The sequence below is a fragment of the Polistes canadensis genome, unplaced genomic scaffold (assembly GCF_001313835.1).
Source record: "Polistes canadensis isolate GaletaPanama2010 unplaced genomic scaffold, ASM131383v1 scaffold_17, whole genome shotgun sequence".
In the NCBI taxonomy this organism is placed as follows: Eukaryota; Metazoa; Arthropoda; class Insecta; order Hymenoptera; family Vespidae; genus Polistes; species Polistes canadensis.
Genome location: NW_014569564.1, coordinates 363,740 through 382,676, shown reverse-complemented (window position 1 = coordinate 382,676; position 18,937 = coordinate 363,740). Strand labels below are relative to the sequence as shown.

Here is an 18,937-nt window from a genome sequence, read left to right as displayed (position 1 = left end):
GATGTCAACCACGACCAAAGTCTTGTGTTTCACTGAGCTGTTTTCATTTTTAAAGGTAAGTTAAATCTTGAAATATTTGTTATTTTTTGTGCCATTAACAACTCGTAATTTCCATCTGTAAATAAGTAATCAACTAACAAGTACCTTACAATGATTTTTACCTTTTTTAAACTTACTGTTTATTATTTATACTCCTAAGAATTGATTACATCAAGATGTAGATAAAATATACAGAGTATTTCAAAAATTACTCTACTATTAGAAAATTATAAATATTTTTTTTTAATAGAAAAAACGCAGTATTGAAATGAAAACTATGTGTTAAGAGAATTCGTACCTTTGGACATTTTATTAAAATATACATTTCATCCAAAATACAAAAGGAAAAGATGTATTTACAGTTGTCCGTCGAACGTTATACATAAGAATGATACTAGTAACAATGCCAATATTAGCAATAATAGTAAGAGATATAATCGTTTAATAACAATATGTTACTGTTTCATTAATATATATACTATATCAATGAACAGCGGCAGATCGATGGATTGAGTTTGATATACTCTAATATGAAATCGTTTTCCATGTTAAACGATTCCTAATTTATTAACAGTACTATATATTCTCTCTCTAATACAATTGGCCTTTTAACCATTCTTCTTTTTAGTCGAACCATTGACGGACTAAGAAATGACAATTGATACCACATGAATTTTACGGATTGACTCAGCTATCGTAAACGAACAATGTTGGAAATAAGAAAGCATGTATATTCGAGAACTATTGAGAATGAAATATATAATAAATAAATCATTACATAGGATTGATAATAGAAACTATGATAGCGCAATTAATAATTCGTGATTTGTATTATTCTAGATGAAAAATGTTCGTTATTGTATTTCAAAATATCGATAATACATGTATTTACTGCATTTACATATTTATGGATAGATTTCAATGATTATTTTGTTGCATTCTTTTTTTTTTTTATTTAGGAAGTTAAAGCTTAACAACAAGTATTAGATAAAATAATTTTTATCAATATGTCATATATTGTATCTTTCTTAAGAATATTGTCTTATTTTCTGGATTTTGTTAAACGCCTTAAACTTTATTCGAAACATGATGTTTATTAAGTTTTCATAAATCTATCATTTTTATTTTTCTAAAAGCATTTAACAATCATGTAATATATATATTTTTTTTTACACGAACAATACCAGTTTACCTATTTACTTGCCGAGATTTCGTAAAATCATGTAAGTAAATTTATCTAAATATTTTTCTTTTGTCTAAGAGATTATTTTTTTAAATATTTCAAAATATTTTCATGTATATATATGTGTGTGTGTGTATGTGTGATTCTGGTATTGTACATTTTGACATAACAGCAATCAAAATTTAATTTTTTTTGTTGCGTTATACATATCTCTTTTTTAAAATACTTCTTTAACTATTTGTATCTTTATCCCGGTTATAATATGTATATATTATATTAATTAGAAAATCATATAATAAACTCTGCAAAGATTTATATAATATTTATAAAGAGATCTTGATATGTTATAAATCAAGCATTATATTCAATAAAATTCATATTTGAATTTGAAGGTCAAATGCATCACTTCCTTTTCGTAAAAATATATTGACACTATAGAATTCTCATAAGCAGTAACTATATGCAAGGCACTATTAAGGCCTACTTCTCATCTAAATAAAAAAAAAAAGATTTGTTTTAAATAAAATTCTTCCATTATCACATATAAGAAAAAAAATACAATTTTAATAGTAAGTAGAGCATATAACTAAAAATTTAGTACCCTTTTCTTTCTAAAGAAAATAAAAATCATTATGTGCAACAATGTATAAATATGATTATATTTCTTTAATATCCTTCTGTTGTCCGTTTACTGCTTTAGTCATATTTTATATCTAATTATGAATAATACTATATCAATTTGAAAGTTGCAAAAAATCAATTTTTGCAACGAATTATACAATTTTGTTTCTTTTAAATGTATTATGTTAATTTAAAAATAATTTCTTTATTTATAATTTTGCTTACTACGAATTGCAACATTAACTTATTCTTTTGTTAGAATAAATACCAAAATTGGATATATAAAACTTTGTGACTATCCTTATATAAAAATTCAATGCGAATAACAATAACTACATTTTCACAATAATCAAATTGGCAAATATTAATTTCTGATCATGTCTCTTAGCCAATCTTATAAAGTGTTACTAGCATTCCACGCCCATTATTACTTGTATGCAAGTACAATACAAAGGCAGTAATTTTGGAATGTTAACAATACTTTGTAAACTTAGCTAAAACTTAAATATGAACATTGGATATTTTTCTATTGCAGAAATGTTAATAACATACAATAATTTATTTTAATTTCAATGAAACATATATGCCTTCGTTTCATTTTTGAATAAAATTAGTGAAATATTTATATAAAAAAAACTTATAAAACCAAAATCAATCAGCCAATTTTCCATAGTAAAATATGGTAAAATATCTTTCTTTCTTTTCATCTTCTTCTTTTTTTTTTTTTTTTTTAAATATTCCATTCATTATTCAATCTCATTTTATGATATGTTTGATCACAGTTATGTGCACATAATATTAGAACATAATAATATAATAATACAAAATGATTATATATATATTAGTGCTATTGGATACTAAATATCTTTACAATATTTGAGTTGAATATTAGGACCTAGACAAAGGGTTTGCATGATAAATAAAAGGTTACTCTATAATATCCTACCCCATTGTCTCAATATAAGATACAGGCGTGTGTGCGATTACAAGCGAAAGAGTCAATACAAGCACATAATAGTAGATGCACATGTTTGATGTTTCTATGAATTTACTATTTTCTTAAATGTTAAATTTTAAATTAAAGCTAGTGTACACAATGTATGCTAGAATAAACGAATTTTATGTCTTATCAGTTATCTGATTAAGACATTATGCGCTATTATATTATTTTTATATTAAGCTTTACTAAATTATGTACAACCTGTTATATCGTTTGGTACTAACCACCTTTGAACAAGCAATAATAATAATAATAATAATAATAATAATATTTATGTCATAATTTGCACAGCAATAACAACTCTTATCAATTGCATCATGCAATTTTTCAACATAAGTGTTATATTGCAGAAAAATCCAGAGAGAAAATATCTTGGTTTAAAAAATGAATGATCTATTTTATGTATATACTTATGATTATTAATAAAAATATTATGTTATACTTCAGAATTTTTATACGAAAACATACTTTTAATCTTTAAATTTATAATTTTTATACTAAAATTTTGAATGCACTTGCAAAGTACATTGTTATATATATTTCATTTTTTTAGGTGTTATTATTAAACTAAAATGTTTTTCTCTGCTGGTAATTACGTATGACAGAAATACTTCATAACTGCCCTCATAATTATACTGATACATATATACAAATTCTATTCATATTTCCCATAGACACCATGGACCACTATAAATAATACAATTCAAATACTAGTTTCCCATCACTGTTACTATATCTAATATTATATTAATTATATTCATTAGAACAATTTTTTTTACAATAACTATTATTTATCTGACTGTACATTTTTAATTTTGTGCTATTCCAAAAATATATGATTATAGGGATTAATTGACACCTGCATTCTATTATAGTTTCGTTTATACTTATCTGATTAAATATATCAGAAACTTTTAGAGGCAGTTACATACTACTACATGCATGAACTCATTGTTATGTCTAATCAATTTTTTTTAAATAAAAAGTATTGTAATTTCAGTCCATGTTTGTAATAAAAAAAAGTGTTAGGAATACTCCAACATCATCTTATTTGTGCATTTATAATGAAAACAAAGCCTTAGACACAAATATATGTATGTATTGGGCAGTGATGGGGTATGTTGGAGATAATTCTGTCAGTATAAGAAATCTGCAAACTTATAATCAATCCTGTGAAATATTAAAAATATAAATTTAAAAATGTTTTTTGTTTTTGTTTTTTCCATAAATATCATTGCATTGAATTTTTCTTTTGTCGAATTTTTTCTATTAATATAAATTTTTATTTTTATTTAAATATAATATTATAGAATAAGAGAAAAAGAAAAAGGTTTCTTATTTATATTCGAAAATTTTGTGATGATTTGGAGGTATAACGAATACACATACCTTATTATTCAACAGCAAATCCACAAGTCTCTTCAACAGCTTGTGTAAGTTTATCCAACATTTTCTGATAACACGGATAACTTTGTGGAATATCTATCCTGTTAAAACAAGTATGTGCTTTTGGCAAATTTTCACTAGGTGCATCTACAGCATGAATTGTGAAAAGACGTGGACCTGAAGCTCCTGTTGAGCCTTTAGAACAGAAATAAGCAGTTCATTGTAATAATGCGTTATTGTTTTTGTTTTCTTTCCATAACACATCATTAAGCATTACCTTGTAAAGCTTTGAATCCTTGTAATGGGACTCTCGAGCTACCAGTAACAAATTGAAGTAATCTTGCTCTCATTTCTTCTCCATACGATTCAACTATTTGCCAGAACCATTTGACTACAGGTGTATCGGGTGTACAATGCTTTAATCTTGTATGCATTTTCCAATCATTTATGTCGATAGTACCTAAACCTCCGATAACTAATTCCAATTCACGTTCGTCGAATGGTCTTAATAATGATGGGGGAATCAACTCATGAAAACCTTTTTGTAATGCTAAAAATTGTTGTTCGATTCCACGCATAAATCGATAATTAACATATAACCGGACATATTCCTTTTTGTTTTCTTCTGTTACTTGTATATCTTTTCCACCGGGTTTTAATTCGTGATTTTTCAAGACCCCAAAACTACTATGTTCCACAGAAAATGTGGCATCCAAAACACCATCTATGCTATTTTCTCTGTTAACATAAAAAGAAACGTTAGAATATTTCTTTGAAAGATAATGTAATTGTTTACTTACAACATCCATGTAAGACTTCTGTGCAACTCAGGATCAACACCTTCTATATCACTAAGAGTAATTGCTTTATTGAGTAGCATTTTATAGAATGGGGTGGTGAAACCACCATCTATATGATGCCCATGAAAAACTGCTATTCCTATAATTCTGCCAGCAAAATGAAAATATGATAAATGTTCTGGATTTATCCCTGAATCTGGATTTATTTGTAATGTGTAATTGTCATCTCTTGAATATTGAAACAGTCCATATTGTGGATTTAACATTTCATGCGATAACAAATAAAGCCATTCTCGTGCTACCCCACCATAATCGAGACCTTCTTCTCCTCTAAATTTAACCATAAGTCTTTTACGCATATCTTTTGGACGCATTTTCATAATCAGCCTGTAAGATTCCTAAAAGAGATAGAAGTAATCTTATACAAATGCAATTAAAATTAAATATTGTAAATATTTCATATCGAGAAGATATTGTATTTACTTCAAATATTTCATTTCTTGATACTTCCAATCTACAGTGTCCACTTTGTGGTTGAAGTGCATTTAATTCTGCCCTTAGACATTTTAATTTAGCTACTAAATCCCGCTTATATTTTGGAAGAAGTTCACTCTCCATAAGTTCTTTTGGCAAATCTGATACAGTTTGCGTTGGCGGTGTTGAGGTTTCCACTATGTAAAATATATTTAACACGTTGAACGCCACGCGAATTCTTAAGGAAATCCCTTAAGGAAATCACCGGCGACTGATATTCAACTATTAGTTTCTATAGTAAATAACGCGCGTGGCCTGATTGGGATTTCCTTAAGAATTCGCATGGCGCGCTCAACGTGTTAGTAAATAAAATGAATGAAATAATTATTTTATCATTTAAACTTACATGTCGGTGAATTATTATTGCTTCCATTTTCAATTCTTGGCCTTTGTTGATTAGTGGAAATTTGAGGTGGTATAGATGATACAGGAGTATCTACTGTTACTGGTTCATTAGTTGCTGCAGGTGAATTATTAGGATTTCCAGAAACTTGATTATTTGTGCTGTTGTTCTGCCTCCTACTGATAATTAATTCAAATATTAAATTTTGTTAATTCATATAGTTTATTTATGCGACTGTTCATTTGTAAGAATATTAATAAATATATAAACTTACTTCAATAGATTACTTATGATTTGGCTAGAGAGCCGAGGATCAGTAAACTGTGTTGTTCTGTTGTTATGATCTACAAAATATACACGCCCGCTTTGAGTCTGTCTCATTTCCCATCCACTGGGTAATGGCCCAAGTTCGGTTGTTAACTCATTGGCTGGTAAATCACGTGGTATTCGGGGATCATGCCACGTAGATGTTCCAGTTGGAACATGATAAAAATATACTTGTCCTTGTTGAGTTTTCCTCATTTCTATATAATATAAATATTGCGTTTTTTAAGTATATCTAATATGATAAAGTAATTTATTTTTAAAATTAGATATTTATTTAACTTACCATATCCTCGGGGTAAATCCATAGGTTGAAGAGATTCGTTTCTTCTTTCAGCACTGAGCACTGCATTATTCCTATTTCTGTTGCTTCGATTAGGCCTTCGTGGTTGACCATTGTTAGAACGCTCTATACGACTATTTTGATTTCCATTTTGTTCATCGCTGCTTCTTACAGGTCGTCGATCTCTTATTGCAGACGATGGGGGAGTATTTCTCATATGCTGTTGACTTTGTTGACTCCTATTTTGTTGTTGCGTTGGTGTATTTCTAGGAGTATTTTGAGCTGAACTATCTCTGCTCGGAGTTCTGCTAGACGTTCCTTCTCCATTCCATTCTGGTGTGCTTTGTAAAACAGTAGGGCTGTCTGTTCTCACATTTGGTGGACTGCCACTGCCACTGGGAGAAGTAGGCTCTGAATTAGGTAATGGTGGTGGTTCTGGAGTGGTCGGTATAATAGCATTGCTAGGCCTAGTAAAAAAACAGTAAATATTAGATGATAAATGTAACTAATAAAAAAGTGGTATTAATTTTCAATATTCAAAATAACTACAATACCGATTATTTGGACGTATCCATTGTGTTGTTCTGGTATAATGATTAATATAATATAATCGTCCACTTTGAGTTCTTCTTTCTTCCCATCCATCTGGTAGGTCAGTTGGACAACTTAAATCACCAAGAACGTCAACTACAGCATTATGGCCAACCGTGTTACTCACAGCACCATTATGTCCATCTCTAGATAACAAAGATACAACTATTTGTCCTTTGACAACATCTGTATCTTCGGAATGAGCTTTACAAAGGTCTAAACGTTGATCTAAAAGTAAATAATGTATTTACTTTTAATAATATTATCTATGATTATATAATAATTTTAACATAGAAACAATCAAAGTAATGTTGACGACTTACATCCAGTATCTTTCAATCTTTGTATTGTGTTTGATAATATACGCACACATCCTAAAAAGCCGCCACCTTGTTTCTTATGGATTTTTCTATGATTCCACACTGATATCGTAATGCCATCATTTTTCCCAATATATCTACATAAATATATATTTCTCATATATAATATACGCATGAGATAAATAAATGTAATTGCACTTATGATAAACAAATATTTACAAATCATAATGTTGATTCCATTTTGGAGCTAAAGTAGCCTTGCACGTATCTGTACTGTGACACTGACCAGAACCATCAACAGTTATTTTAGCAAAGGGATCAGGCAGGCCTAAAAGCAAATCATTATCTTAATTGTAATACTTTGGTAAAACCATAAAGTTATTGCACAATGTAATGAGTACTCACGAAATAAATCTTTTCTAGCAAGATTACGGGCACATAAAACTGAAAATATTAAAAAATCGTTATTCAAATGTTAGATCGAATTCTTTTAAAGTTTTTCATTATGTGAATCATATTTTAGTATATTACTACCATATTAAAAAGTACATGGAACGTTATTTCATAGCAAAACATAAAAGTAATGGTAAATGAATGATAAGAAAGAAGATTCTAAAAGTTCAAAGGATTAATTAAGCCTTGTTGGAAAACAACGCTTAATATCATGTTTGATGAATTTTCTTTTATCAGAGTTGAAAAAAAGCATTCTAATATTATACTTCATATACCCTATATCACATTAAATTGTGATTGAAAAAATATCATGTTATTAAAAATACAAATGATAAATAATAATTAAACGATATATTCGAAATTGATATTAGAAAAGATTGAAAATAAACGATTAGAAAAAGGGGGTAAAATTTGTAATAAAGATGATGTGTTATTCGGTCAATTTGTAGATCGTTTCAATCGGTTACACACTATAGGCGTAATCGAGGGAAGAGCAATGATAGGGGAGAGAGAATAAATAATTAAATCGAGAGAGGAGATAGAAAGAATGAACGATTGAGAGGAAACGAACGTCCTTCTCGAAGGAGCCCTCCCGGAGCGCTTCTATCCGTGGGGTTTTGACCTCTGTTAGGGAGTTGCCATAACCAAAAGAATGAAAATCATAGTAAGAGGAGTATTAAATGAGTCTTAGGTGGGGTGGAGAGAGAAAGAGAGAGAGAGAGAGAGGAGGAGGAGAGGAAAAGGGTCCGTTTCTTAAAGAAAATAACCAATAACATAGTAGTAGCATTTTGACATTTCTCGAATGCACTGTATTAATATTCTAATACGGGGGATTATGTTTAATTGAAATCAAATAATTATTTCTTTACATCGAAAGAGAGTAAGAAGAAATAAAAAGCGTATAAGAATAATAAGAAGGATAATAAATGGTGTAAGTGCACGAGGATAAGGTTAAAGTGAACGAACTAACGTAATGAAGGAAGAAAGGAAGGAAGGAAAAGAAGGATGGATGATGGATGAAAAAAAAGGAAGAAGGATCGGAGTCGCGTGCAAGTTGAGTGTTCGGCCAACTTTCACGCTCCTTCTTCTCTCCTCTCTATCCATGATACACGACATGGATTGTATCATAGTTCGGACAATCTTTTATTTCACTCACTCGTCAAACGAATCTTCATGGCCCCGTTCCTCCTGCTACCGCCGGGATTCGACATTTTTCACAAACATTTAACGCTTTTAACCGCACATCGGCACACTAAATTGGTAAATAAAGTTGTTCCTTACGCGGTAATATACATCACACACGCACAACGATCTACGATCGACTGACCTGAGATCGACTCAATACGATTCTCGATTAAACTTAACTCCCGCTTCGATATATCGGTCCGCCATCTTCTTTTATATTTCTAAATCGTTACCTCGAGATTTTAACCGCCATTTTCAATTGTAGGGGTTTATTTTAACGAAATGTTTTTTCTTTTTTTTAAAGATTATTGTTTTATATCTCATTAATTTTCCTTTTTTTTTTATCACATTATAGAGTTTTTAATAAAAATAAAGTATTGGCATGGAATAATACATTTTTTTCCTATAACTCCGTTAATATATATATATATTTCAATTTTTTCTATAACTTACAATATATATATATTTCAATTTTGGTGATATATTTTTGAAAATAATTATTTAGCTAATTGTATTTTTTATAGATTTACAAAAAAAATCTTATAGAAAAATGTAGTCTCTGTCAATATTTTTGTTCGGTATTGTATAATATATACGTAGTGTTATAAATTCATTGATTAAACGATTATTATCGATTTATTATTACTTTGATCGTAGCATTACAAAATATACATAAGAAGAAAAAATAAATTGCTTACATACACGTATGATATTTTTATATGAGCAATATGTGTATCAAAATTACGTGTAATTTTTGTAAAAGGACACACTTATGTCTTAGAATGTGATTGGTGCACTATTTATCGAACATGTAATTTGTGACAATACGAATTAATTGTTATCCTCTAAACTTATTCTAAAAAAAAAAGAGATTGACGCTCAAAATTTGTGTACAAATAACGTTTTTATAAATATCTCAATATAAATCTGTAATCTTCTTTTTCTCTATAAAAAAAAAAAATTGTACTGTGGATTGCAATAAAATATAAATCAGTATTGTAACAAGGCTTTTCATTTTCTATAGAGAAAGATGTTACGTGTCATATAAATCTTTAATTTTTTTTTTTAATATATATATATATATCGACAATTTCATAAAGTAAATAAAGTTTTAATAATTGTTAATAGCAAAAATAAATGGATTTTATATTCTTTTTTGTTCTTTTTTTTTTTTGTACTTTCAATATATTTCGTCCGACCTCCAGTCTATTTTTTATTTGTGATTTAATAATAAGCGTAGCTTCGTTTCTTGACGTTTTCATTTTATGAAACGCAAATTATTTAATATGTATATATATATATATATATATATATANATCTTGTAAGTGTATGCTATTCCATTTTTGTATATATCACCCATTCACATTACGTATAAATATTATACATATATATATATATAAATATACATATAAATATAAAATAAAAAAAGAGAGAGAGAGAGAGAGTGTCAGCTTTCTTTGGCAGTAAAATGTAACATCGATAACACTTCTTAATTATAAACGAAATATGCCAGCATTTATTAAAATCATTGAATGCCGACTATGTAGTCCCTCGATAACGTTGAAAGATGTTTGCACTTTTTTTTTTTTAAGCTTCTCCTTTAAATGTAAGGAAAGCATCAACGAGGAAAAGTACACCTTGAATGATACTAATGGATCCTTTCGCTAAGCCTGTGTCACGAAAAGAGGATTTATAAGGAATTTGATCGAAATACTTGATATTCAAAGCGCCAGCAGCTACGAATAAAGCGCAACCAATCAACGAGAAGAAAAGATCCTACAACATATAAACGAAAAATAAATTCATTATTAAAATGTTACATACAACGTATATGTATTATATATATATAACGGTTTATATTTCTATTATGTGTTTTTTCCATTTTACGTACGTTGTATTGATTATTACGTCGAAATCAATGTTTATGGAAACAAGAGAGAAAAAAGGAAAGAAAGAAAAAAAAGAACAAAATAAGAAAAAAAGTAATATGAATGTAGTATAGAGCTTCGAGTGTATACACCGTAGATACTATTTTCAACGTACCACACGTCGGTTGACCGGAGTTGCCATTAAACTGCCAGCAAACAAACCAACTAGAATAATGAGGTATCCACCAAAGGTACCCATTGTGATCATAGCTGTATGCTGATCTCCCGCGTTAAAGGAGTTATAATGCAATCCGATAAGGATGCATACCAAGATCTGAAAAAGTCAATATTCATACATATATATCTAAAAAGTCAATATTATATAATATATATAAGTATATATGAAATTATACGTTCTTACATTATATGGGTGAACAATAATATTTATTTTATTCATTCACTATTATTAATACTCTCTCTCTCTCACTCTTTTTCAAATTAAATTTATGTAAAATAATATAAAGTTATAAATTTAAATGATTTTATATAATAATTGTACAAAGTGTAATATTAATTTTATACAAATATATCGTACAAGTTTAAAATATTCGAATGGAAGTGACGTTAAAAAAAACTGTGATCTTTTTTTTAAAAACGCGAACTAAACGAAGTCATTGAAAATAAGTACACTGTACTCATCGATATTACTATAAATAATACATTGGGGCTTTTAATGTTTTGTTCCAGTTAAAAACTTTATTCTATTTCCAAGACTATTCGTGCAGCAACAGGTAAGTATTTTCATTATGGACGATCGTACAGACTCGAATCGTAAGCGAAATGACACGTATATACATACATACATATATGTACTTATGTATATACGAATGTACTTCTTCGAATACCATTCTTGGGTCATCTTTAATGTTATATTCATGACGTTTCTCCAACTAAATTAATTAGCAAGAAAATAATGGTGCCATAAATATAATAAAATCTTAGTGAGTGTATGCATAATTGTAAGCGTATTATACAAAATCGGATGCCAATCTTGCGTTAAATTGCAAGTGATTTTTTTATTTTATTACGCACTTTATATATTGCTGATAAATTTATCAGAAAAATGATTCAGAAGATGACTACTATTATATCTTGAATTATTTATGAATAATTTTGTTGAATGAACTTTGATCGAGGTATTATCACATAATCGAATTCAAATAATATTCGTTTAAATATTTTTTTTATGATCATCATCGTAGATAAAGATTTCAAATTTATGATATAAATTATAATATTACGAGACATGAAATATTGTCAATTGTCAAACTGCTTCTAACGAGTACTTCCTTTAGAGTTGTCACTTTCTTTTTTTGATAAACGCATCTGTTAGTAAAGTGAATCAGTTCGAAGTAGAGGAAACGACTCCTGTCTGGAGGATAAATTAATTAACTTCTTTGGACTACGGTGACATTGAATACAAAGTTCTCAATGCGCGTGTACGATTAGTTGTTTTGTTTATATCTATTTTAATGGTATCGGTTATATTATTGTTATTAAACATATCGGTTTCCGATTATCAGAATAAATGGAATAGATATATTACGTTATTATAGCGATAAACGATATCGATTATGCAAACGTATGATCAAGATTTTAAAATTTTAATATATTAAATTAATTCTATATTAATTTATATTTAATATAAAATCTATATCTACGATAACTATTAATCATTAATTAATATTTTCATAATGAATCACGAGATGGATGGTTTAAAAATGTATATAATAGATTGTCGTAAATATACTTACAAGTTCAAAGAACTTTATGATAGTAAGCCTCGAAATGTTGACCATTTTTATTTATCTGAAAACAAAAAAAATCAATAGTATATGAATAATGTTACTGATGTATTATTTGAACGTTTAAAATATAATTTGAACAAAATAATTTTATGACAATGTTTGAATTGATACAATTAACCACAAGTAACATAAGAAATATTAAACCTTTGCCAATCAAGCAATCTTGTTTACATACACGCACACGTGCAATCATACTATTTTATAAACGAAAGACTTAACGAGTCTTATTTTCCGCATCTTGCGAAACCGTTATATAATCTATTGTTTGTTATTATCAGATCGACAAAATAAAATTGTTAACGAGGAAAATAAAGAAAATTGCTTTCCATTCAATTAAACATTAAGTTAAATCAATTCTATTAAATGCAACAATACAACAAAATATTATAAAGGAAAAGGAAACAAATAGTGTTCGATATTAGCATATAAACAAGAGAATAGTTTTGCTTATGGACATGAGTTTGGAAGAAAAACTTAAACATTATTAATTTTTGATAGACTTTATACAAGAAAAGGTAGACTTTTAAGATCGATATGAACGTGCTATGGTTGAGCAGTTTCGTGATACCAAAGGTGACGGTATTTTACGATCATTCGTGATAATACTATATACTCTGATAAGACAGCTTTTTTTTCTTTTTTTTTCATTTCTTTCATTTAATTTTTAACGAGTAACGCAGAAAAATTATTAAATTTTTCGGTAAATGAAATTCACCGTTTTTTGGACTCTTATGTTAGTTTGATCGAATCTAAGTGTAGTTGGTATTAGGTCGACTGACGTAACCCTATACTCCCATACTGTTCTTTTTATAGTAATGATCGGTACGAGGCGATTATTGTTGACCGTATATCCTCTTGATGGATCAAAAATCAATTTTAAGAACGTATATAAACTCTTTTCAATCGAGAAAAATAAACAACAAGAAATCTAAACATAGAGAATAAAGGTGTATATATATATATATATATATATATATATATATACAATATATACAAATATAAGAACAATATATATTTACCGTATATTGTAAATCTTTCGTATATTTTAATGAAATTTCTTTTATTAATAAATCTTCTTCTATACGTATTCAACTTGTTTAAAAAAATCGATCAATAGTTACGTTACGATAGGAAACGATATAACACTATCGATACTTCGACATGAATGGGTTTCCGATCTCTCGTATATCAACAATTTATTTTTCTTATATTTGGTGTTTAAAAAAAATCATATTTTAATGATAAGAATATAAATACAAAAATAGTACTCATAAAACAAGATTTTTCTTTTTTTCTTGGTTTTTGATACGGAAAGATTCGGCATATAAAAACGAGACGTAATTAAAGTACTATATATATCTTTTCCTCTTTCTCTCTTTCTAGATAAAAAATTACAGAACGAATGGGATAAGGTATATATGTATGTGTGTATTCATATTTTTTTTTTATTTGCCAGTCGAGTTTTATTAAAGTCAGACTGTGACGCTTTTAAGTTGGGTCAGTGGAACGAAGCACCATGGCCATGGGGCACCAAAGATGGATAGAACGTAAAAGAAATTAGTAATCGTACGTACATACCTATGTACGTACGAGGTATGCATATCTTTTATATGTGTGTGTTTAGTATTGCGTATTTTCTTGCATGCTCATACTATGCGTCAGATGCTGGAATATTATGTCATACTGAATTTTGTATTTTTACAGTAATCGTAATATAAAATATAATTTTATATTTAGATATTATATTTTTTTATTAACAGAGATATTCATCATTTCACAAATTATATTTGTTATATTGATTATTATATTTTTTACAATTGATGACAAGGTAATCGTTTTAAAAATAGAAAAAAAGATATAATGATTTTAATTATGAATCCTGAACAATGTTTCTTTTTATTTGACCAAACAAGAATAGTTTAGAAGCAGTTTCTTATAAATCATTTTTCACTGCGTGAAACAACGAGTGTTTTATATTTAGTACGAGTTTGAAAAGCAGATAATCGCACGTGTTGTACTCGATGAATACAAGTAATCAATGCGAATCACGAACAAATCGAATAAAACACCGTTCATTCCTATTTGAGTTACCTTAAAATATTATTCCAGAATATCAATATTGATATTCGAGAATTTATTTCTTTTTTTTTTGTGTAAATCGAAATATAGAGAAAATTTGTAATCTATAAATCAATGTGTAATATTTCAAATAAAATGATACAATAACAGTTTATATATTTTTTTAAAAAAGAATCCTTGAAAACTAGGTTATTCGTTGTATGTATGAATATAATTACTTTAACTTTGCTAACGTGATTAGCAACATGCTAGTTAATTATTGAATCCGATTATTCAAAAAAGCAAAAGAAAAATAAAAAGAAAGATAGGAAGGAAGGAACATAATATTCCTTCGGAGACCGTGCATTACAGGAATGTTAACTTTTTTAATTAAATGCTGGGTTATTAAAACCAGATTCGTCCAATAAAATCTGACTCCAATGCATGTGTGCATCTAATTAAACGCATTAAATTTTTCCACAGAGAGAGAAGGTGCTTTTTTTCCCATCTTTTTTAAAGTAATTGAAGTTTCTTTATATGCAGGGTGAATCATTAAATTTGTCTATCTAAATTATTTCAATTATTTTTTATAGCGTTGAAAAATATTGTATACGAAAGTTGTACGATATGAAATGGTATATCATTTTTTTCTACGTGCATGAGTTTGACTTTTACAATTATCCAATTAAAATGTGCTTTTTTTCGTTCGAGACCATATCTCAAAGACAATAAAATGATATTTCTTAGAATTTTTATAAGCTGTCATACAATGTTAACAGTAATATGCTGTTCTATTTAAGAAAAAGAAATGAAAATGACCTTGTAATTATTTCTACGTTTTCATCTAGGAAAAAAGTAGATCACATTAATTCACAATTTTTTTTTTCTTCTTCTTTTATATCGTACAACTGTGTAAATAAAATTTTCTAATATTATTCAAAATAATTGATATATTATAATTTATGTTCCACCCTATACATATATGCACGTAATTCGGTCAATTGAATTAAATCAAGCTATTCTCTTTCGCATAATATTTCTTTTTCATTTCAAATTGTCGAACGACGCAAAATCAGTATATTCGAAGTTGATCCTTTGGGTGGCTATACCTGCTTGTGTGACCTTGAATATAGTAGTATAAAAAACGAAGGATCACAAAGAGAAAGAATACCGAAATGTAGGCATCTCAGGGTCGTAAGCAGTTTTTTTTATAGCAATAGATAATTATGTTTTAGAACTGACAAATATTCATTGTCAGTTTCAGACAATTTTTGATTCCATTATTTTCAATAATACGAAAAAATATTATATACAAGAAATTCTACGATATAAAATGAGATATAATTTATTATAGGCTGCTTTCTTTTCTTTTTTTTTTTACGTGAAGTAGAAATTAACTAACGTATGAAAAATAATTATCTATGATTCTAACCACATCTTTGTATTTTTTTATCAAAAGAGAGATGTTAGGAGCATTGAGGAAGTAACAAATGACAAAGCAATTTATATTTAAAAATTGAATGAGACGTGACTTTTATTTAATTGACCACTCCCAACGAATATACACTATTGCTTGATCAAATAATTGTAATATTATTCAATTTTCAATAAACTAATTAAATATATATGTATATGTGTTCATTTTTTTGAGAGTGGATTAGTATCAATTAAGTTAGTTTGTTTTTGAAAAAAAAAGTAAAGGATTTTTTTTAAAAGCAAACTGTACTCAAGCGTTATATAATTATTATACATTGCAAATTGTTTGAATATATATTCAAATAGAATATATATATTCAAAATAGAGTACTCTTGCGAAATTCTATGCATATGCATATATTGTATTGGCACGTGTCATAAGAAAATGTACGTGTTTGAAAAAACTAAACAATTCTTGATGTTTACTTTGCGTAGATCAAAATGGCACATAGATAATAGCGTGTATCGTCTTTTGAGTCATTTTCTATCGATAACATTAAAGCATTATCACGTATAGTTAAAAAAAAAAATTATGCAATTATTTAATGTAAATCATTAAATATTTCTCATTAACTTATGTATTATTTCAAAATTAATATTGAATTGAAATAAAAAGTTTTCGATGAAAAATTTCATAAGTAATTTATATCTCAACATATTATATTATAATAATATTTAACTTTAAACATTTTGATTAGTTTATTTTATTAATACATCATGCTATACGATAGGCGTTCTCGTATATAAAACAGGTTTACACTTTGCATCTTCTGATCGCGGAACCAATTTATATTTCAAAGGAAAGTCACAAAACCAGGTCAGCCGTAAGACGGTAGTATAAGAATATTTCGGAAACGAAAGAGAAGCGACAACACCACCACGGTTTCTGGCGTCAAAACATGCGGCGAAAGTCGATTTCTTACGACGCATCTTCGTTGACTTCTTATAAATCAATCCACAGCGAGAAAGAGAAAGATATATATACATATACATATATATAATGTGTATACGAAGTTATTTCAAGCGAATAGTACAAATGATATTGAATAAATATTTGTGATATATACGAATTTTGATAAAACGTTCACGTTAACGATAATATACTCACATAAATAAACAAATGTTATTTATTTGTGAACGTATATATATTAATTTTAATTATTAAAATTAAAATTTTTATTTTTATAAAAGAGAGATACCACTTTATATTGATTGAAAAGTTCACTCTTGTAAAACGTGAATTAATATTCTTTAATAGTTCTTTTATTTTATACTTACGTGTTTTGAATCGGCCGGATTTCACGCGTTCGTCGAAAGTTGTTCACGTTACGATGGTTCGACAGCAACTAACGCCGTAACCGAGTAACCAATTTCGCGCGGGAGTGTTCCTCTTAAGCCGTGCTATATACGATTTTCTAAAACACAATGGCGTTTACGAGCATCGCGTCATAGTATGTACTATACGTGTTAGTGTGTAGGAGAGTCTGTTCTATCGAGACTAAGAAATGACTCCTTCCATCTTATCTTGGTCGATGACGGATCTATCTCTGCACGAAATACGTGAATTTAAATGTAAATCCTTTATTTTTGCAATTAATATTATTTACCAATATACACCGGTAGAATATTAATATTTTATTTTAATTATAAAAAAGAAAAAAAATGATCTAAATAGTTAGATGATCCAATTCGATTGTAATTAATGTTATTGTAATATTAACATTTTAATCAATGTATTTATTTTTATTATTAAAGCGCGGATGTAATTACAAGATATATAGATAATACTTATTATGCAAATAATATATATTCGCAGAATGAATCTGAATCATATTAGTGAGTAAAAATGTATATATAATTTAACGATAAGTTTTGATAACGAAATAATGCGAAAAAAATATTCTTTAAATATTTGCAATCATTCTGATAACGTACATTCATTCATTCTAATCTTTCTGTTTTTTCTATTTTCTTAGACTAAAAATATTTATTACATTCTATGTTTCGTATTGATATGTATGTAATTTTGATTTCGTTTCTATTTATAAGAAATAACTATGGTAAATTAATTGTTATTTATTATGCAACAATATATTTTGGGAGACATACAAAAATGAGATTTGAATCGATTTTCTTGATGTTAAATATTTTCGAAACGATATTACGTCGTTAATTAGAAGTATGACGTCAACCATGGTGTGTCACATCTGCAAGAAACGCAGGAACACATTCGATAGTATGTGTGGCACGCTCGAGTACGTGCTTACGTATGCGTGTAGGAACGCACTCATTACGTCACATTACTTAATGAACCTTGCTTACCTAGTAAAGAAATGCTTTAAAAGGATGATAGATTTGAAGAATTAATAAAACAGTTTCACGATAACCTTTTATATCATATATTTATACTATATTGTGATTGTAAAATATAAGTAAATAAGAACAAATATTATATTAATATTTAATAAAATATCGTATTAAGTATTTATCGTAATATATATATTCGTGTTTTTTTATTTTTTAAATTTATATTTTAATAAAAAAATCATCTGTACATACGAAGTACTTATTTATTAATATAATCTCAGTTTACCTAATACAACAT

At 27.8% G+C, this 18,937-nt stretch overlaps 2 protein-coding genes across 4 annotated transcripts; both read right to left on the bottom strand.

Moving 5' to 3' along the window:
- Positions 1-326: 326 nt before the first annotated feature.
- Positions 327-9,370, bottom strand: LOC106793713 (E3 ubiquitin-protein ligase SMURF1). Of its 3 annotated transcripts, none has more exons than XM_014760865.1 (13): positions 9,034-9,370; positions 7,830-7,868; positions 7,644-7,752; positions 7,428-7,561; positions 7,068-7,332; positions 6,517-6,980; positions 6,181-6,430; positions 5,910-6,082; positions 5,513-5,700; positions 5,030-5,427; positions 4,507-4,967; positions 4,233-4,424; positions 327-4,013 (listed from the first exon to the last, which is right to left on the bottom strand). In XM_014760865.1, the coding sequence occupies exons 1-12, from the start codon at positions 9,086-9,088 to the stop codon at positions 4,237-4,239; spliced, it is 2,724 nt and encodes a 907-aa protein (XP_014616351.1). In that variant the 5' UTR covers positions 9,089-9,370; the 3' UTR covers positions 327-4,013; positions 4,233-4,236. The 3 variants fall into 3 exon arrangements, with proteins under 3 accessions (XP_014616351.1, XP_014616349.1, XP_014616350.1); XM_014760863.1 differs by having other exon boundaries at positions 5,910-6,085; positions 9,034-9,366; XM_014760864.1 differs by lacking the exon at positions 327-4,013 and having other exon boundaries at positions 4,157-4,424; positions 5,910-6,085; positions 9,034-9,367.
- A 1,268-nt stretch (positions 9,371-10,638) lies between these two features.
- On the bottom strand, positions 10,639-17,711 carry LOC106793741. Its single transcript, XM_014760916.1, has 4 exons — positions 17,611-17,711; positions 12,745-12,799; positions 11,106-11,264; positions 10,639-10,838 (listed from the first exon to the last, which is right to left on the bottom strand). The coding sequence occupies exons 2-4, from the start codon at positions 12,787-12,789 to the stop codon at positions 10,650-10,652; spliced, it is 393 nt and encodes a 130-aa protein (XP_014616402.1). The 5' UTR covers positions 12,790-12,799; positions 17,611-17,711; the 3' UTR covers positions 10,639-10,649.
- Between the last annotated feature and the right edge of the window lie 1,226 nt (positions 17,712-18,937).